The 22,161-nt window shown below is 39.5% G+C and overlaps 2 protein-coding genes across 2 annotated transcripts; both read left to right on the forward strand.

Annotated features, from left to right (window-relative positions):
* Positions 1–2,516: 2,516 nt before the first annotated feature.
* Positions 2,517–3,455, forward strand: LOC100974724 (olfactory receptor 4D10). The gene has a single exon (XM_003826365.4). It carries the CDS (start codon positions 2,517–2,519, stop codon positions 3,450–3,452), a length of 936 nt encoding a protein of 311 aa, XP_003826413.1. The 3' UTR covers positions 3,453–3,455.
* Positions 3,456–16,771: 13,316 nt separating this feature from the next.
* On the forward strand, positions 16,772–17,692 carry LOC100974395 (olfactory receptor 4D10-like). The gene has a single exon (XM_063607976.1). The coding sequence runs from the start codon at positions 16,772–16,774 to the stop codon at positions 17,690–17,692; it is 921 nt and encodes a 306-aa protein (XP_063464046.1).
* Positions 17,693–22,161: the final 4,469 nt, after the last annotated feature.

Here is a 22,161-nt window from a genome sequence, read left to right on the forward strand (position 1 = left end):
AATTAGCCGGGCGTGGTGGCATTCACCAGTAGTCCCAGCTACTAGGGAGGCTGAGGCAGGAGAATGGCGTGAACCCGGGAGGCGGAGCTTGCAGTGAGCTGAGATAGCGTCACTGCACTCCAGCCTGGGTGACAGAGTGAGACTCCGTCTCAAAAAAAAAAAAAAAAAAAGGAAAAAGAAAAAAGAAATCAAAGGACATTGTCCCACCTACCATGGATGAACATTTCAGGCTTTCCTATCCTGAGTAGGAGAACAAGAAGCTCAGCAGGCTTAAACCATTCATTCACCAACCAAACGATACCTAGGCACCATTGAATGTAATAATAAATCTTTTATTAATGAGGTTTCTGTTACTAATAAAAATCTCCTTCCATTCCACACTTCCTCCCTCTGTACTAACCACGCTGCATTTTCCAATGTTCTCTGTATAAGCATGTCATCTTCACCACCGACTGACATTTTACAGGCTGTTTCCTTTGCATGATACATCCTGTTTCTGTTTCCTGGAAATTCATCTAAATTGAGGGAAAACTTCCCCTCCTCTAGGAAGGCTTCCCGCACTAGTCTCAGCTACAGCGCTGCTGTGCTTCCACAGCACTATATTGGTACCAGCATCATCTCCCATGTGTGATTATGCACTTACATGTTTATATTTTCCATCAGAGCGAAAATTGCTCCAGAGTAAGGACTTTGCTGTGGTCATGTGAATATTGCTATTACTAGCAGAATCCCAGCCACACTATAGGGATTACAAAATGTGTGCCGAAGGACTGAAGGATTCATTGGCTAAACAAAAGCCTTCTCACTGGCCTAATAAATGGAGGGTCAGGAATGTAATCAAATCCAACATTAAGGAGGCATGTTCCATTTTAATGGCATCAATTTCTGCAGCACAGTCTTATTGGAGGTGCTGCAGAGGTGTGGAATATTGGGCTGAACCTATGCTGATCCAAACTTACCTGAAAATTTTATAATTTTTTAAACCGTGCATCTGAGACTGTTTTTCTGCTGCCTTTACTCTAAAGTAAATGGGAAGAAACAGCTGATCAACTGCATGCTTAAACAATGATCATATGTTGTAACACATGTAATGTTGTAAGCTTTGGAGGTAAACAGAATCATATCCTAAGTTCAGTTCCAGCACTTACTACTGCTGTGAGTTTGAGAAAATGAGCCTACCTTTCTGAAGATCGTTTCTTTATCTGTGGGGAGAAATTTTTTTAAGAAATCTTCTTTATAGGAATACATAAGAGAATAATTCACAAGGCACGTTAACTCTTGGGGTATGGAGATTGCAGGGAGGTCAAGGCTCTCCAGCTGATTTTCTCCCAGCCACATGCAGTAGATGAAGACAGGATCTACTGTTGGTGAAGACAGGAAAGGGGAAGGAAAAACAGGACAGGAGGTTAGACCTTTCAACAAAGCCTGAAATTGGGCATCAACAGTCAGACCCCAGGACAGAGTGGGGTCCACTTTTCTCTTTTCTGAGACAGGGTCTCACTCTGCCACCCAGGCTGGAGTGCAGGGTGCAATCATGGCTCACTGCAGCCTGGACTTCTGGGGCTCAAGTGATCCTCCCACTTCAGCTTCCTAAGTAGCTGGGACCACAGGTGTATGCCACCACGCATGGCTAATTTTTTTATTTTTTGTAGTGATAGGGTCTCCCTGTGTTGCCTCACTCAATCTTGTATTCTCTCAGGTGAATCTTTCCCTTGACGCAGATTCCTACTCATCTCTGCTGACTCCAACTGATATTATCCACACAGAATCCATCTGACACAGGGCAGAGTGGAGGAGTCAGAGCCCCAGTCATTCAGCTAGTTGATGGCAGAATAAGGACCGATGGAACCAACGCGCCAAGCTCCCCAATCCAGAGCTCTCTTCACTACATCCCACTGCCTCTCTCAGCAGCGAAATTCTTCCTTTGTGGAAAAAAAAAATCACCTTTCAGATTTTCAAAACTTCTGTTGGTTCCTGTCAAAATGTATTCCTGTACAGGGCAAAAAAATAACTGATAATAATAATAGTGACCATAAACCAGGAGCAGCCACAACATAAAAAAAAAAACCTGGTGCTTTCACGTCTGTCTTTTGAGAAAGCCAGAACTTTTGACCTCCAAAGCAGTATAAGTGACAAGAAAAGATGAAAAGATTTCCTTAAAGCAGAATAAAGAGAGGAAAGATTTATTACATTGGGAGTTTTGTACCAAAAACATCAAATTAAACATGGGTAATTGATTTTTTAAAATACACTATGTCACTACTTAACATATTTTCTTTCCCAAAATAGTTCTATAGGAGAAGAATTATTGAATGACTTTGCATATGATAATTTGATTTTATCACCAAACTAACTGAAATCTGAAAAACGTGAACAATGCAACAAATTGCAAAAACTACAACCACATGGGAAGTTTCTGCACTGCATTCTACGTGTTTAGGAAGACAACAAAATAAATATCCCAGTGCTTTCACATGACATGGTTTAAAACCAAAGAGAATGAAGAGGATGATTGAATGGAGATGGAAAACTGCACCAGGGTAAAAGAATTTATTTTCCTTGGCCTGACCCAGAATCGGGAAGCGAGCTTAGTCTTATTTCTTTTCCTACTCTTGGTGTATGTGACAACTTTGCTGGGAAACCTCCTCATCATGGTCACTGTTACCTGTGAATCTTGCCTTCACACGCCCATGTATTTTTTGCTCCGTAATTTATCTATTGCCGATATCTGCTTCTCTTCCATCACAGTGCCCAAGGTTCTGGTGGACCTTCTGTCTGAAAGAAAGACCATCTCCTTCAATCATTGCTTCACTCAGATGTTTCTATTCCACCTTATTGGAGGGGTGGATGTATTTTCTCTTTCGGTGATGGCATTGGATCGATATGTGGCCATCTGCAAGCCCCTGCACTATGCGACTATCATGAGTAGAGACCATTGCATTGGGCTCACAGTGGCTGCCTGGTTGGGGGGCTTTGTCCACTCCATCGTGCAGATTTCCCTGTTGCTCCCACTCCCTTTCTGTGGACCCAATGTTCTTGACACTTTCTACTGTGATGTCCACCAGGTCCTCAAACTGGCCCATACAGACATTTTCATACTTGAACTACTAATGATTTCCAACAATGGACTGCTCACCACACTGTGGTTTTTCCTGCTCCTGGTGTCCTACATAGTCATATTATCATTACCCAAGTCTCAGGCAGGAGAGGGCAGGAGGAAAGCCATCTCCACCTGCACCTCCCACATCACTGTGGTGACCCTGCATTTCGTGCCCTGCATCTATGTCTATGCCCGGCCTTTCACTGCCCTCCCCATGGATAAGGCCATCTCTGTCACCTTCACTGTCATCTCCCCTCTGCTTAACCCCTTGATCTACACTCTGAGGAACCATGAGATGAAGTCAGCCGTGAGGAGACTGAAGAGAAGACTTGTGCCTTCTGATAGAAAATAGAAAAAAAAATCCTCAGCTCTTCATCACCAAAGATATCTTATATTTATTATTTTTCCCATGAAGTCATATTCATATATTCAAATATATTGTCAAACCAACTACACTTAGTAATAATTAATTTTTCTATTTATGTTAGTAAGTAACTGATAAGCTTCTGGTCAGGGAGAGATTCACACCTTCTAATTGAAAATAAACCAGAGCTCCCTCCTCTTTACCACCAAGATTTTGTTTCATGATTTTTCTTCCATGGACTCCAAGTTCTGAAAATGTTGCCTGCTGAATTGAATATATTTATTTAGTGATTGCTAAGTATTTGTTTTATTTTCATAAGTAATACATAAAATTATATATACCTAGCAAATGCATATTATATATAGTAAATCTTCTTATCTGCATTTAGTTGACATAAATATTAATAATTTAAACAGAGCCTTTATGATTCAGAAAAGAGAGGGAAAATTGTTAGCAAATGTGTATATGATTTTGCAGTCCAATTTTAAAGAAAAATTAAGCCAAATGCACGCAGACATTATCATTACCTTTCTGCTCCTATAACAGTAAAGGAAGGTGTGGGGTGTATCTGAAACACAATGGAGTTTGGGGATTGACTTTCTGTATAATTTTCATAAGGTAAACGTATCCTATATGAGCCTTATGATAGGCAAGGTCATTACCTTGCCCTTTCTTGAACCCCAAGCTCACTGGCCACCCTACCGCATTTCCTTGGCACTCTGTGCTTAGGGTTAGCATTGCACTCAGGACTCTATTTTGAAATTTCCTATTTTCTTGTCTCTTTCTCTTACTGGGCAGTGACTTCCCCAGAAGCAGGGATTATGTTTTATTTACTGTCACAGCAGCTAAAACATACTAAGACTTCAACAATATGTTGCTGAATAAATAGCTCAATGATTGAATGTTTTCACTTACTTGATATACTCTGTAGCCTGTGAGTTTCTACAAATGACAAAAACACATTAAGCTACTTTAAGCTATGCATATACATATATAAAGCTTGGAAAAAGGTGAAAATGATTATTTTACACATCTCTGCAATTATGTTTTTAGCTGTTCACTTAATATCTGTTATAGGGATCTGGAGTTCTTCTTATTGAAACTGGAATTCTTTCTGTATCTGATACTAATCTTGTCCCACAACCTAGACATGCAAGAAATATAACGTTTTAAAATTTCATATAACTTGATTTCTATTTCAAGCTTCCATTCAGTTGTGGTGGCTGGCAATTTAATCTTTCATTACGAAGTTCCCTTAATGGTTTCTGAGTTCCAGGGAAAGACAGTGGGAACTAGGGATAAAAGGTGATACATCATTATATAAAGGTAAATTCTTTCCTGAACCAATAGTGGCAGTGTTCATGAACCAAGTACAATTGTCTCTGCCTTCCATGTTCACAAGCAAAAAGAATCTGCTAACATATTTCTTAGAGATTAAAGAAAAATGTGATTACCTCAGTAAATATAGAAAAGCACTTGATAATATTCAACACCAATTTATGGCCAAAACTCATAAATAAATAAAGAAAAGAAGCGTTCTTTCTTAACTTAATAAAAAGTCAATATAAATATTATAACATAAATTATATGTTATGGTAAAATGGAAGCAATCCATTTAAGTGCTACCTTATATTCCCACTCCAATCAACACTCTACTTTTCACAACAGAGGCACAGAAAACCTTTGAACTCAATTCCTGATGTAATTCAGGACATTGCACAATTAAATTATGTATCTGACTTCTATGAGGTCAGCCCTATGGCAATAAGAAATACATAAGTAGCTGAAGACTTGCATAAAAGCTCTCTGGGGCCAGGCATGGTGGCTCACACCTATAATCACAGCATTTTGGGAGGCCAAGGCAGGTGGATCATTTGAGGTCAAGAGTTTGAGACCAGCCTTGACAACATGGGGAAACCTTGTCTCTACTAAAATACAAAAATTTGCCAGGTCGTGGTGGCACATGCCTGTAATCCCAGCTACTCAGGAGGCTGAGGCACAAGAATCACTTCAGCCTGGGAAGCAGAAGCTGCAGTGAGCTGAGATCGTGCCACTAGACTCCAGCCTGGGTGACAAAGTGAGACTCTTAAAAAGAAAAAAAGAAAAAGCTCTCTGGTTCCCAGACTTCACCTTGAGCTGAGCATATAAACTGCTTGTCATTTCTTTAGTGTAATTTATTCAATGTAGTTAGGAGTAGCCACCCCTCCTCCACAGTCCCTGTAGTACTGACAAAGTCAATTACAGGAGTCACCTCATGATTCCAGCACTTGCTTCACTAAGAAAATTGTCACGGTCAATAACATGTGACAATTTGGTTAGTTATAATGCCTTTGTATGCCATGGATTGCCAGAATCTGATTTACCGTGGATAAGGAATTCAGCATGATGTTCATGACCAAGGACGTTTCAAGTAATCTCAGAATCTCACCTTTGAGAGTCTGCTTTTTGCTATCACTTCTGTTACCAAATACTTTACCAATCAGGGTCAAGTCAAGACAACAGAAACCACATCAGTTATTTATCCAAAGATTTTTTATCACAAAAAAAATTTAAATATAAAAGTAAAATGTATGGCAAAAAAAGAGTGGGAAAATAAATATACTGTTGTAAGGTTTATATTCATCATGAAGTGATATCATATGAAGGCCATCTGATGTGAGTTAAAGATGCATATTGTAAGCCCTAGAGTAATCACTATAGAATAAAACTGCAAGATACAGATAATAAGACAATAAATGAAATAAAATAAAAAACTAAAAATACTGAATTATCCCAAAGAAGGCAGAAAAATAATAAAAGGAAGCAAAAAATAAATGGGAAAAAAATTTTAAATAAAAGCAAAATGAGCCACGCACAGTGGCTCACTCCTGTAATCCCAACACTTTGAGAGGCTGAGGCGAGTGGATCACTGAAGCTCCGGAGTTTGAGACCACCCCTGGCCAACATAATAAAACCCAGTCTCTACTGAAAATACAAAATTTAGCTGGGCATGGTGGCGTGCACCTGTAATCCCAGCTACTTTGGAGGCTGAGGCAGGAGAATCGCTTGAACCTGGGAGGCAGAGGTAGCAGTGAGCTGAGATTGTACCACTGCACTCCAGCCTGAGTGAAAAAGTGAGACTCCATCTCAAAAAAAAAAAAGAAAAAAGAAAAAAAATCAAAATGGTAGCTGTAAGCACAACTGTATTCAAAACTACATTAAAGATTTCTCAATGTCGGAATAGGAGCTTACAAGCAACCAAGGTGGGAAGGTAAATATGAAGCATGTGATAATGGATTAGTGTTGGAGACATCAGTATGAAAGCATGTTTAGTGGCCAAGTGTGGTGGCTCACACCTGTAATCCCAGCACTTTGGGAAGCCAAGTTAGAAAGACTGCTTGGGCCCAGGAGTTCAAGACCAGCCTTGACAACATGTTACTGGGGAGGGTGGAAGGGGAGTGAGGAGTAAAAGGCTACACATTGGGTACAGTGTACACTGCTCAAGTGATGACTGCACCAAAGTCTCATGTGGCCCAGGCACTGTGGTTCACACTTGTAATCCCAGCACTTTGGGAGGCCGAGGCAGGTGGATCACCTGAGGTCAGGAGTTCCAGACTACCCTGGCCAACCTTGTGAAACCCCATCTCTACCAAAAATACAGAAATGAGCCGGGTGTGGTGGCACCCGCCTGTAATTCCAGCTACTGGGAGGCTGAAGCACGAGAATCACTTGAATCCAGGAGGAGGAGTTTGCAGTGAGCCAAGATTGTGCCACTGTACTACAGCCTGTGCGACAGAGGAAGACCCTGTCTCAAAAAAATTAAAAAAAAAAATTTATCCATGTAACCAAACGCCACCTGTTCCCCTCAAATCCTATTGAAAAACTTTTTTTAAAAAGTGCATTTTATGGAGGTAGAGAGTAGAATGGTGGTTACCAGAGTCTGGAAGGGGAATGGGGGTGAAAGAACTAACTAGGTGAAGCGGTGCAAAAACACCGTTCTGTAGAGGAAATAAGTTCTAGTATTCAATAGTAAAGTATATTTATAATATAAATATTATAGTTACAAATAATTTATTTTATATTTCACAATAGCTAGAAGAGAAGATGTGTAATATTCCCAGCACAAAGAAAAGACAAATGTTTGAAGAGAGGGATATCCCAATTACCCTAATTTTGATTATTACACATTGTATGCAGGTATCAAAATATCTCATGTACCCCCAAAATACGTATAACAATTATATATCAATAAGATTTTCTTAATTTTTAAAAATTAATAAAATAGAAAATGTTGGGTAAAATTTACTGGGGAAGTCATCAGGTCCTGGACTCTTCCTTGCTGGAAGGTTTTTGATTACTGATTTAATATCCTTATGTGTTATTAGCCATTTCATATTTTCTATTTATTCATGATTCAGTCTTGACAGTTTGTGTGTTTCTAGGAATTTGTCCATTTCTTCTAGGTTATCCAAATTTTTAGCATATAAAAAGTTTATGGTATTCTCTTATAGTCCTTTGTATTTTTGTGGCATCAGTTATAATGTCTCCTCTTTGGTTTCTAATTTTATTTAATAAAGTATTCTATCTTTTTTTCTTAATCTAAAGTTTTGTCAATTTTATCTTTTTTAAAAAAACCAATTCTTAGTTGTTTTTCTTGATATTAAAAACTGGTTTCTTGACTGGGCACGGTGGCTCGTGCCTATAATCCCAGCAGTTTGGGAGGCCGAGGTGGGCGGATCTTCTGAGGTCAGGAGTTTGAGACCAGCCTTGTGCAGGCTGGTGAAGCCTGGACATGGTGAAACCCCATCTCTACTAAAAATACAAAAATTAGCTGGGCATCATGGTGGATACCTGTAATCTCAACTACTTGGGAGGCTGAGGCATGAGAATCTCTTGAACCCAGGAGGCAGAGGTTGCAGTGAGCTGAGACCATGCCAGCCTGGGCAACAGAGAGATTCTGTCACAAAAAAAAAAAAAAGAAAAATGAAAGTACATATAGACCAAAATACCTCATGAACAGAGACAAATGCCAAAAAATAAAAACAAGAACAAAAAATTAACAGAAAATAAAGTCAGAAATACAGAAAATAAATGTCATAAATTAAGACATACATAGATTATATTCACGAATTGAAAGCCTCAGTATTGTTAAGATTTCAATTCTGCCCAAATTAATCTATACAATCAATGTAACCCAAATCCAAATTTTAGCAGGACTTCTTGTTTGTTAAACTGATTGTAATTTTTTTTTTCACAGGGTCTCTCTCTGTCACCCAGGCTGGAGTGCTGTGGTGCGATCTCAGCTCACTGAAGCCTCAACCTCCCAGGCTCAAGTGGTCCTCCAGCTTAGGCCTCCCAATTAGCTGGGACTATATACAGGCGCATGACATCATGCCCAGCATATATATATATATATATATATATATATATATACATATATATATATATAGTAGAGACAGGGTTTCGCCATATTTGCCAAGCTGGTCTCAAACTCCTGGGCTCAAGTGATCCACCTGCCTTAGCCTCCCAAAGTGCTGGGATTGCAGGCATGAACCAGGACTCCATGCCTGATTGTAAATTTTCTGTGGAAATGCAAAGAACCTAGAATACATAAAACAACTTTGTAAAAGAAAACAAAGTTGGAGAACTTATACTATCTGAATTCAAGATTTATTAGACAGCTACAATCATCAATACCACATAAAATGGGCATGAAGCTAGACATGGATCATTTGAAAAGAAGTGTGTAAATACAGGCATACGTATATGATCAATTAAATTTAAATAAATCTGCCAAAGTAAATCAAGAGAGGAGCAGAGAATACTCATCTTTTTAATATATTGAGCGAAAACAACTGGCTATCCATGTGGAAAACAAAAAACCTTCACCTGAAAGTCACATTATGCAAAAAATTAACTTGGAATACATCAAAGATATAAACATAAATGTTCAAACTACAAAACCTCTGAAGAAAATTGGACAAGATGTTTGCAATGTTGAGGTAAGTAAATATTTCTTAGACATGATTAAAAAAATAGAAAAACATAATAGAACTTCAAATTTTTAAATTTCTATTCTTCCAAAGCATTATTAAGAAAATTAAGAACAAGCTGTAGACTAGGTTAAACTCTTTGCAATACATATTTCTTATAATTAACTGGTATCCAAAATATATTTAAAATCCCTAAAACTCAAATTCAGAAAAAAAAATTTTAATTGTTACAAATTTGAATAAGCACACCACAAAATAAATTATATGATTAGTCAATCAGTACTTGAAAAGATGATCAACATCACTGGTCATCAGGGAGATGCATATTAACACCATAATAAGATACCACCACATGCCCATGAGGATCATTAAAATCCATGCTGCTAACAATATCAAGAGTAAGGAAGAGTATGGGAGCCACTGGAACACTGCTGGTGGGGCTGTCAAATAGTGCAATTGCTTTATAAAATAGTCTAGCAATTACTTAAAAAGTTAAACATGACACAACTGATAACTTGCAACAAAATGGATAAATCTCAAAAGCATAAGAAAAAAGTCAAACACAAAAGGGTCCCTCCATATTATAACTCCAGAAAGTTAATTTTTTAATGAAACTGAAATTTGCTTGCCAAAATATTAACATATTTATATACTTGGCTGTGGATATACAGGTTTTCTCTTTTTTTTTTTTTTTTTTTTTTTCTGAAGCAGGGTCTTGTCTGTCGCCCAGGCTGGAGTGCAGTGGCACAACCTTGGCTCACTGCAACCTTCAACTCCCGGGATCAAACGATCCTCCTGCCTCAGCCTCCCAAGTAGCTGGGAGTACAGGTATGCACCACCATACCTGGCTAATTTTGGTACCTTGGGGAAAGACAGGATTTTGCCATGTTACCCAGGCTGGTCTCGAATTCCAGGACTCAAGAAATCTGCCCACCTTGGCCTCCCAAAGTGCTGGGATTATAGGCGTGAGCCACCGCAGCCAGCCTCCACTGCTGCTCTTAAGTATGAAAAATTACAGATGCAAGAGTTTTCCTCTTAAAACCTCCAATTTCACTCAGAATAGAAATCAAATTCTCACAATGGCCTAATAGTTCACCAAAACATTACCCACCCATTACCTTTTCACGTCATCTGTTAAACACCGGCCTTGTTGATGTTCCAAAAACATACCCCCCTCACCTTAATACCCTTTTATAATTTGCAGTTTTATCCATTGCTGCCTATCTCACTGCCCTGCCTAACGGTTTTTGTTCTGTTTTCACCAACGTACTACATACATTTTATTTACGTTATTTATTATCTGGGTCATCCAACTAGAACACTCTATGAGGACAGGATTTGGGTCTGTTTTATTCACTGCTGTACTTTCAATGCCTTGGGTATAAAATAGACTCTTGAGTAATAACTGAACAGGTTTTTACACTTTTCTGTGTATTTGATATAAATCACAGATGCCAGACAACTTATATAATCACTAAGTCCCTGTCTCACATGAAAGTGATTACTGCATCCTATTCACATATCAATTCTTGTTTCCAATTAAACTTAAAATTTGATGACTCAGACAGAAGAGGATGGAGGCAAAGTTCCATTCAGTGTGGTTCTCTGGGACCAAATTACTTGGCTCCTGAACATGAAACAACAAAAATTACCTCTTTTTTTTTTTTTTTTTTTTTTCTTGAGACGAAGGCTTGCTGTGTCACCCAGACTGGAGTACGGTGGCACGATCTTGGCTCACTGCAACCTCTGCCTCCTGGGTTCAAACGATTCTCCTGTCTAAGCATCTGGGACCACAGGCACACGCCACCACACATGGCTAATTTTTGTATTTTTAGTAGAGACAGAGCTTCGCGATGCTGCCCAGGCTGGTCTCGATCTCCTGGCCCCAAGTGATCCACCCACTTCGGCGTCACAAAGTAGGGGGATTACAGGCCAGAGCCACCACTCCTGGCCAAAAATTACTCATTTCAACATACATGACCTGTTTCATGTTCTTACCTTTGTAGATAAACTTGCTTTTAAAAAAAAAAAGTTGAAAAGCAGGAAAATCCAAACTCATCATCATTGTGGAAATAAATAGTGAAAGTGAGTTCTATATATCAAACCATTCAATAAACAAGTTATTCTAAATTAACACTGTTAATTGTTGGATAGTTTTACTAAGTTATACTGATCTAGCTATCTCCAAATTGAAATATCCCATATGAGAAAATATGCATCCACCAAACATTGTCTAAGTTGTGATTCTATTTATGTGGATCCTTATAGCAATGTCATGGAGCTACGATCATTCTGTGTATAATTAGAAACTGGACTGGTAGGAAATTATTTGAGGTCCGGTTCTCCTAGGTTTTTGGCAATCTAGTTGAAACCCAGGTAGATGATGTCCTCTGAGCATTGCAAGCTGTGAAAAGTGGACTCAAAGTCTTGCTGGCATAGCACTCGGCATGTTTTAACAAAGCTTTTAGTGAACAGTGGTCAAGGGGATAGATTTCTTCTATTGCCTCTAAAGAACTTGGACACCAACCAAAATGTGCCTGTATGTGTCTGTGTGTACATGTGCATGCTTTGGTAACATTTTAATAACTCCCATTGAAACTCCATTACCAACGGCAAAATCAGCCACTTAATTTCCGCTCTCTTGTCCAATAACATTCTCTTTGCGATTCTTAAATTAAGCATGAGCCTCAGGGATTTGGGCATAAGACAGGGACACAATGGAAGAATTTTAAAGATGTGATACCTTGAGTCAGCCCTTTCTCTCCTGAAAGTGGAGCAGACACCAAGATATCTGGTATTCCAAAGGGCTCTACCTTTAGACAAAATCTTCAAGAATTAATGTCAACAATCTTCTGTCATGCACTGTATCTAATAGCATCCAATTTTTTTTTTTTTTGGAGTTTCAGGATCAGAGGAAGAAACTAAAGCCATCAACCTGCTAGCTAAGGTTAAGGTTATGTATACTGAAATTGAAATGTTGTTACTAATTACATATAAATAATTTGACTTTTTTCAGGTATATTATCTTTTCAGGTATATTAAATGCTTCAGAGTCAAGGTGATCATCTCACTGACAGAAACAAGAAAGGTGAGTGTTAAATATTGGGGAGACTCATGTTAAGAGCGATACAGAGGCCAGGTGCGGTGGCTCACGCCTGTAATCCCAGCCCTTTGGGATGCTGAAGCAGGCAGATTACCTGAGGTCAGGAGTTCACTAGCCTGGCCAACGTGGTGAAACCCTGTCTCTACCAAAATACAGAAATTAGCTGGGCATGATGGCCGGTGCCTGTAATCCCAGCTACTCAGGAGGCTGAGGCAGGAGAATCACCTGAACCCTGGAAGTGGATGTTGCAGTGAGCTGAGATCGCACCACTGCACTCCAGCCTGGATGACAGAGCGAGACTCCGTCTCAAAAAAAAGAGAGAGATACAGAAATGTAGTTTATTCGGTTTGAGAGAAAGCATCATGCATTTGCTGTGACCCTTTGAGTTGCTTATTGGTAAGGTCTCTTTCTGTCAAATGTTTATCTTCACAACTTTTTTCAAAAAATCTTTCTAGAAAAATTTAGAGCCCATTTAGAATACTGGGGAAAAGGCACTATTTCTTTTATCCTATTTCCATCTTTTGTATTTTATACATCTGTTCCTTCAGCCAAACATAGATTCTGGAAATATTTCATATGAAGTATGGGAATAGCATCAATGCTTACCCAATAGATGGTGGTAAGAATTAAATTAACCAAATTTTATGCTGCTTCACACATAGGAATCACTCAGAAAAGTAAAAGCTTTTGTTTTTACTGGAAATCATCATATCTTCTATCATGCTTCCAATCTCACCCAAATCTATCTTGTTAAACACTGACAATGTGGTCCAATTTATCCATATGCATTTGAAGATTGCAATAAATATTCACTAGGTGGAGCAAGTAATAATAATTTAAAATGTTTCCTTCAAATGATCAATGACAGCTTATAAACATTGGCATTATTTTAAAGATGACAATGTCTCTCACTGCTGCGTGGTCCCAACACCCTCTTACTTTGATCCAAAAAGGGAAAGAGCAGAAGAAAGTCTAATGAGACAGTGTAGGCTACCTCTCAGAAGGGGTCACTGTCTTTTTCTCTCCTCCACACTGGAGCGAGAACCACAGCCTTCCATCACCACTTTCCAGAACACCCTCCTCCACATGATACTAGAAATTCATGGATCAAAGTTGAGAGTAAAGAAGTCGAAGGACATTGCCCCCACCCACCATGGAGGAACATTTTAGGCTTTACTATCCTGAATATGAGAACAAGGAGGTCAGTAGACAGTTCAGTCATTCACTAACCAACCAGTACCTAACAAACACTGAATGTAATGATAAGCTGTTGGCGGGGCGCAGTGGCTCACGCCTATTACTCCAGCACTTTGGGAGGCTGCCACGGGTCATGAGGTCAGGAATTCGAGATCAGCCTGGCCAACATGGTGAAACCCCGTCACTACTAAAAATACAAAAATTAGCCAGGCGTGGTGGCACGCATCTGTAATCCCAGCTACTGGGGAGGCTGAAGCAGGAGAATAGCTTGAACCCAGGAGGCAGAGGTTGCAGTGAGCCAAGATCATGCCACTGCACTCCAGCCTGGGCAAGACAGCAAGACTCCATCTCAAATAATAATAATAATTATAAGCTCTTTATTAGTAGAGTAAGAAATTTTTGGTACTAATAAAAACCTCCTTTCATTCCACACTCTCCCACTCTGTGCCAACCACACTGCATTTTCCAATATTCTTCTGTATAAGTACGTCATCTTCACTACTGACTGACTTTTTCCAGGCTGTTTCCTTTGCATGATGTATCCTGCTTCCATTTCTTGGAAATTGATCATGACTGAGGGGAAAACCTCACCTCCTCTAGAAAACCTTCCTGCGCTATTCCCAGCTAGAGCTCTGCTGTGCTCCCACAGCACTATATTGGTACCAGCATCATCTCTCATGTGTGATTATCAACTTATATTTTTGTATTTTCCATTAGAGTGAAAAATGCTCCTGAGTAAGAACCTTGCTGTGGTCATGTGTATATGCAGAATTCCAACCACCCCATGAAGATCACAAAATGTGTGTTGAAGGATTAAAGGGCTCATTGGCTAAATAAATGCCTTCTCACTTGCCCTGATAAATGCAGTCTCAGGAATGTAATCGAGTCCAACTTTAGAGAGTCAGGTTCCATTTTAATGGCATCAATTCTTGCTGCACAAACTTACTGAGATTGTTACAGAAGGGGTGGGAGATTGGTTGGGTTAAACTCATGCTAACCTCAAACTTATCTTGGAATTTTATTTTTTTTTTATAAATATCTTATCTGGGACAGTTTTTCTGCCACCTTTACCCTAATGCAAAGACATAATTCTGGTCAACTGAATGCTTAAACAAAGATTGTATGTTGTAGCAGATGGAATGTTGGCTTTGGAGCTAAAAGAATCACATTGGAAGTTCAGTTCCATCACTTACCACTGTTGTGAGTTTGGGAAAATGAACTCACCTTTCTGAGCATCATTTCTTTAGTGTAGAGAAGAAATAAAAAACTCTTCTTCATAAGAATAAATAAGACAACCGTTCACAGGACATTTTAACTCTTGGGGTATGAAGACTAGAGGGGGATCATGACTCTCCAACTGATTTTCTCCCAACCACCTACAAATGGACCTACTGATGGTGGAGACAGGAAAGGAGGAAGAACGGGACAGGAGAAAAAAGTAGATTACCAGTTGGTTCCCGCCTTTTGACAGAGCCTGAAATTGGGGATCAACAATAAGACCCCAGGGTCAGTCTTGTAACCTCTTAAATGAATCTCCTCCTTAGCTCAGATCCCTCCTCCTCCCTGCTGGTTCAAACTGATAATGTCCACACTGAATCCATTTGATACAGTCCAGAGATGAGGAGTCAGAGCCCCAGTCATTCAGCTAGTTCATGGCAGAATAAGAACTAGATGGAACCAATGCTCCAATCTCCCAAATCCAGAGCTCTCTTCACTACATCTCACTGCCTCTCTCAGCAGGAAAATTCTTCCTTTTGGGAAAAAACTAATCACCTTTCAGATTTCCAAAATCACTGAAGGTTCTTATCAAAATGTGTTCCTGCACAGGGTAGAAAACTAACTGATAATAATAACAGTATTAATAATACAGCAGCAGCTAAAACAAAAATAAGAACCGGCTGATGGTCCTTTCACTTCTTACATCTAGAAAAATCAGAACCTTTTGACCTCCACAGCAGCATTAAGTAACAAGATGAGATGAAAATATTTTCTTAAAATAAACAGAAAACAAAATTATTACAATAGCATATTTTAGTGCTATTCACTCTCAAAAGGACAAATACTGCACGATTCCACTTCTAAAATAGTCAAATTCATTGAAACTGAAAGTAGAATGGTAATTGCCAGGGGCTGATGGGAGAGGGAAGAGGGGAGTTGTTGGTCAATGCGCACAAATTTTCAGTTATACATATACAAGATGTGTAAGTCCTAGGGAATTGCTGTACAACATTGTACCTATAGTAAACAGTCCTCTACTGGTACACTTAAAAATTTGTTAAAAGAATAGATGTCGTGTTAACTGTTTTTACCACAATCAAAAACATTAATTATATTCTTTGAGTTTGTTTTTACATATTGTTTCAAATCTGTTTCCTAATAGCAAATTTAACATGCTTTCAAATAAATATTAAGCAAAAAATCTGATTAGTGTAAAGTAGTGACAAGGACAAGTTGACTAAATGAAATCATAGGCTGCAATTTTAAGAAATCTGACAGAATACAACCAAGAGCTAGGAAATTGATCCGTGACACAGCAACATTGCAATAAGAAATAGAACAGCAAGATAAGACTCTCTTGAAGTCAACAGAATATTAGCTAACATGACTATTAAGTGTGTAGACTATAAGTTTCCTAATGGCTGGAACTACGTCTAACTTATCTTTGTATTTAACACTTCACAGTTCCTGGCAACCAATAAGTTTGCATGGATATAAAAATAAATAATAAATATAATAAAAATAATCAATTATATTAAATATAATATGTAAATGTCACTATTAAACATGATACGATTATTCTTTCCCAAAATAGTTTCATAGGAAAATAATTATTGAATGACTTTGCATGTGATAATTTGATCACCAAACTGATTGCTATCTTAAAAATGTGGACAATGCAGCAAATAGCGAACACTGCAATCACGAGGGAAGTTTCTGAATTGCATTCTAGTGTGCTTGGGAGGACAATAAAATAAACATCCCTGTGCTGTTGTATGACATAGCTTGAAACAAAAGAGAATAAAGAGGATGATTCAATGGAGATGAAAAACTGTACCAGGGTAAAAGAATTTATTTTCCTTGGCCTAACCCAGAATGGGGACAGAAGCTTGGTCCTATTTCTTTTCCTACTCTTGGTGTACATGACGACTCTGCTGGGAAACCTCCTCATCATGGTCACTGTCACCTGTGAATCTCGCCTTCACATGCCCATGTATTTTTTGCTCCATAATTTATCTATTGCCGATATCTGCTTCTACTCCATCACAGAGCCCAAAGTTCTGGTGGACCTTCTGTCTGAGAGAAAGACCATCTCCTTCAATGGTTGCTTCACTCAGATGTTTCTCTTCCACCTTATTGGAGGGGTGGATGCATTTTCTCTATCAGTGATGGCATTGGATCAATATGTGGCCATTTCCAAGTCCCTGCACTATGTGACCATCATGAGTAGAGACCGTTGCATTGGGCTCACAGTGGCTGCCTGGTTGGGGGGCTTTGTCCACTCCATCATGCAGATTACCCTGTTGCTCCCACTCCCTTTCTGTGGACCCAACGTTCTTGACATTTTCTACTGTGATGTTCCCCAGGTTCTCAAACTCGCCCATACACACATTTTCATACTTGAGCTGTTGATGATTTCCAACAATGGACTGCTCACCACACTGTGGTTTTTCCTGCTCCTGGTGTCCTACATGGTCACATTATCATTACTCAAGTCTCAGGCAGGAGAGGGCAGGAGGAAAGCCATCTCCACCTGCACCTCCCATATCACTGTGGTGACCCTGCATTTTGTGCCCTGCATCTGTGTCTATGCCCGGCCTTTCACTGCCCTCCCCACGGATAAGGCCATCTCTGTCACCTTCACTGTCATCTCCCCTCTGCTCAACCCCTTGATCTACACTCTGAGAAACCATGAGATGAAGTCAGCCATGAAGAGACTGAAGACTCTGACCTTCTGATAGGAAATAGACCAGTGCTTCCCTCCTTCTCACCACTTTTGAAAATGCTTGCCCAGCAAATACTTTCTACTCACTAATTGATTTCTAATTATTTTTTAGTCTACTAATAAGAAGCACATGACTTTCAGACATTCTGATTAGCAGGTCATAATAATGTAAAAAAGATGGGTTCTGTGTCACAGGAGAAAGTACAGAGATAAAATTGTTAGCAGGAGAGGTGTATATTGTTTTTGCAATACAGCCTTGGAAAAACTAAAAGAAATGAAATCAAAATACACTCAGACATTTCCACTACAACCCTTTACTGCTGCCAGGAAGGGAGCTGAGACACATATTAGAAATATGATGCAGCTTGGGCATTAGGATTCCATAAGACCTTTCACAGAGTCATCATATCCTAATTAAAGAAACCACATCCAAGTTAAGTTCCTCCTCCAATCCTATAATATGAACCAAATAAATATCACTGTTAGATTTTTTAATCTAAAGCCCACCTACCGATAGCTGAGAGCAGGTGCTTGGATCAGCATAGCTTGAGTTAGAACATGACCTCACCTATTGTGACCTCTATGACCTTGAACATAGTTCTAACCTGATCTTCCTCTGAACCCCAGGTCTGCTGGCCCCTCCTCCAGGACATTCCGTCAGTAGCCTGTGCTTGGCTGTAGCACAACCCTTGGGACCCTGTTTCAATTCCCTGTTCTCTTTGTCCCAATCTCCCCCAGTAGGATTATGCTTTATTTATTGTCATATCCCCAACACCTGGCACAAGTATAATATAATAAATGCTACTGAAAATTACTGAATTAAAACATTCAGTGAAAGACTACTGCCTCTCACTCATTTCTGCTACTCAAATCATTGGAAAGTATTGTTAAGAAAATAATTAAAAATGCTCACCATCACTGGCCATCAGAGAAATGCAAATCAAAACCACAATGAGATACCATCTCACACCAGTTAGAATGGTGATCATTAAAAAGTCAGGAAACAACAGGTGCTCGAGAGGATGTGGAGAAATAGGAACACTTTTACACTGTTGGTGGGACTGTAAACTAGTTCAACCATTGTGGAATTCCTCAAGGATCTAGAACTAGAAATACCATTTGACCCAGCCATCCCGTTACTGGGTATATACCCAAAGGACTATAAATCATGCTGCTATAAAGACACATGCACACGTATGTTTATTGCAGCACTATTCACAATAGCAAAGACTTGGAACCAATCCAAATGTCCAACAATGATAGACTGGATTAAGAAAATGTGGCACATATACACCATGGAATGCTATGCAGCCATAAAAAATGATGAGTTCATGTCCTTTGTAGGGACATGGATGAAATTGGAAATCATCATTCTCAGTAAACTATCGCAAGGACAAAAAACCAAACAGTGCATGTTCTCACTCATAGGTGGCAATTGAACAATGAGAACACATGGACACAGGAAGGGGAACATCACACTCTGGGGACTGTTGTGGGGTGGGGGAAGGGGGGACGGATGGCATTAGGAGATATACCTAATGCTAAATGACGAGTTGATGGGTGCAGCGCACCAGCATGGCCCATGTATACATATGTAACTAACCTGCACATTGTGCACATGTACCCTAAAACTTAAAATATAGTAATAAAAAAAAGCATTAAAAAAAGAAAATAATTCATTTTTTACTCTCTGAAGACATGACTTCCTAAAAATGACTGAAATCTTTGAAGCTGCTTTGGACTGTGCATACTTATTCAAAAAGCGGGAATAAAATGGAAAACATTATTCGATATATCAAGTTGGTTTTTATTTGTTTACTTAATGTGCTATTACAGCTGCTGGGAGTTATTCTTTTGTTTTTTGTTTTGCCCATTTCTGGAGGTAGATCCTAGATATCTTAAAATTGTTGAAACTAGCAAAATGTGTATGTCGGTATACAAATCTCAGTTCACAAATCAGATATGCAAAGGCCCTGAGATGGGGATGTGTCTGCAAGGTCAAAGAAACAGCAAGGAGGCCCTTGGGACTAAGTAAGAAGCAGCAAGTAAGAGAGAGGAAGTGCCTGTAGTTGAGTTCAGAGAGATGGTAGGGTCATGGGGCCAGGTCATCGCAACTTTGTGGACCACTGCAAAGCTTTTAGCTTTCACACTGAGTAAGATGTGGCACATTTGGAGGCCTTCAAGGAGCAGAAGAGGGGTAAGGACAAAAACCAGGCAGCAATTCAGAGCCTACTACAACAGCCCCATGAGAGAAAGAATGAAGACATGACTTAGAATGGTAATGGTGGTCATGGTGAGAAGTTTGAAAAACTTTGAAGGTCAAGTTGGCATGATTTGCAGATGAACCCAACATGGGTTTGCTGACTACTCTGCATCCCGTGAGAACTCCATCATCCAATTTGGTCATCAGGCCATTGAAAGTTCCTTCATTCTCACCTACATGATCCCTTCAGATCCAATATCTCCTTCCAGTACTTACATGTCACACTTCAGACTCATCTTGCATGCAGGGGACTGCAAGAATAGAAACTTATTTCCCAGCAGAAGCCAGAGGTTAACCTCTTCTAGTCATATTGTAGGAGTCAGTATAGCTGTGGAATCTTCTTCAGGACTCACGCTCCCCAGAAAGCATCCAGGTAATCCAAGCTAGGAAAATAAATAAATTAAAATAAAATTAACTTTTTATATTCATGAATAAATGCTGTACCTGGAAATAATAATATAAAAAGTCAGGTTTTTGTTTTGTTTTCTTTGGTTGGTACCATTTATTGTGTCATTTATTTATATTTTCAAATCACTTAATAATTTTTTTTAACATAGGCACCAGTAATTCTTGGAGAAATGACTGATTTTAGGACTGGGGCAGGGAATATACAACATAAGCCTGGAGCATCTTTTAGCACCAAAAAACAAGGAAATGTTTAAAAAGCAAAACAGTGGAGGTAAGTCAAAGGGGCACAGGAGCCAACTGAAAGAGTTTCCCATGGCCAAAGTTGGAACGACAAAATACATAATGTAGTCATGGATTATAACCCAAAGTATAAAATAAATATCCATGAGCCTAATCATAAATAAATTATTAAATAAATCAATAAATGGAGGATAATAGACAAGTCTTGCATGCAGGAGAATTCCAAATAATGTATGTAGATTGTCCACCCTCAAGGACGTGGAGCATGACTCCCAATTTTTTTTTTAAATTGAGACATGGTCTCACTCTGTTGCCCAGGCTGGAGGGCTGTGGTGCATCTTGGCTTACTGCAGCCTCAACCTCCTAGGCTCAGGCGATCCTCCCACCTCAGCCCCACAAGTAGCTGGGACTATAGGCAGGTGCCACCATGCCTGGCTAATTGTTGTATTTTTAGTAGAGACAGGGTTTCACCCTGTTTCCCAGACTGGTTTCAAACTCCTGAGCTCAAGCAATACTCCTGCCTTGGCCTCCCAAATTGCTGGAATTGCAGGCACAGGCCACCACACCCAGCCCCAACTCTCTAAGTGTGAGTTATAAATAGTTACCTCCTCTCTCCAAAGAGTACAGTTTTTTTAAATCCTGGAGAAACCTGACAAAGACTACCTCAGCCGGGTGTTCAAAGTTAACATCATCAGTGATCAATCATGTTAGTGGCATGTACCCTAATATGGTTTGACTATGTCCTCACCCAAATCTCATCTTGAATTGTAGTTCCCATAATTCCCATGTGTTGTGGGAGGGATTTGGTGGGAGATAATTGAATCATGGGGGTGGTTTCCCCCATACTGTTCTCATGGTAGTGAATAAGTCTCACGAGATCTGATGGTTTTATAAGGGGTTTCTCCTTTTTCTTGGTTCTCATTCTCTCTTCCCTGCCACCATGTAAGACATGACTTGCTCCTCCTTGCCTTCCGCCATGACTGTGAGGTTTCCCCAGCCATGTGGAACTGTGAGTCAATTAAACCTCCTTCCTTTATAAGTACCCGGTCTCTGGTATGTCTTCATCAGCAGTGCAAAAACACACTAATACACACCATTTGATATGGTGTGATGAGAGTGGCATTTGGCCTCTGTGTTCTTTCTCCCAGACATCTGCAACCCCTGTCTAACCATGAGAAAATCATCAGGACCAGCCAAACTGAAGAACATCATATAACAGCTGTCCCCAACCTTTTTGGCATCATGGGCTGGTTTCACAGAGGATAATTTTTCCACAAATGAAGGTGGTGGGGATGGTTTTGGGATGATTCATGTGCGTTACATATATCCTGCACTTTATTATTATTACATGTAATATACGATGAAATGATTATACAACTTACCATAATGTAGAATCAGTGGTAGCCCAGGGCTTGTTTTCCTGCAACAAGATGGTCCCATCTGGGAATGATGGGAGACAGTGACAGATCATCAGGCATTAGAGTCTTATAAGGAGCAACCAACCTAGATCCCTTGCATGCAGAGTTCACAGTACTGTTCCCACTCCTATAAGAATCTAATGTCCCCACTGA

Source organism: Pan paniscus, chromosome 9 (assembly GCF_029289425.2).
Source record: "Pan paniscus chromosome 9, NHGRI_mPanPan1-v2.0_pri, whole genome shotgun sequence".
In the NCBI taxonomy this organism is placed as follows: Eukaryota; Metazoa; Chordata; class Mammalia; order Primates; family Hominidae; genus Pan; species Pan paniscus.

Excerpts from the sequence above, each read along its gene's own strand:
- LOC100974724 (XM_003826365.4), top strand. The coding sequence starts at position 2,517 with ATGGAGATGGAAAACTGCACCAGGGTAAAAGAATTTATTTTCCTTGGC.
- LOC100974395 (XM_063607976.1), top strand. The coding sequence starts at position 16,772 with ATGGAGATGAAAAACTGTACCAGGGTAAAAGAATTTATTTTCCTTGGC.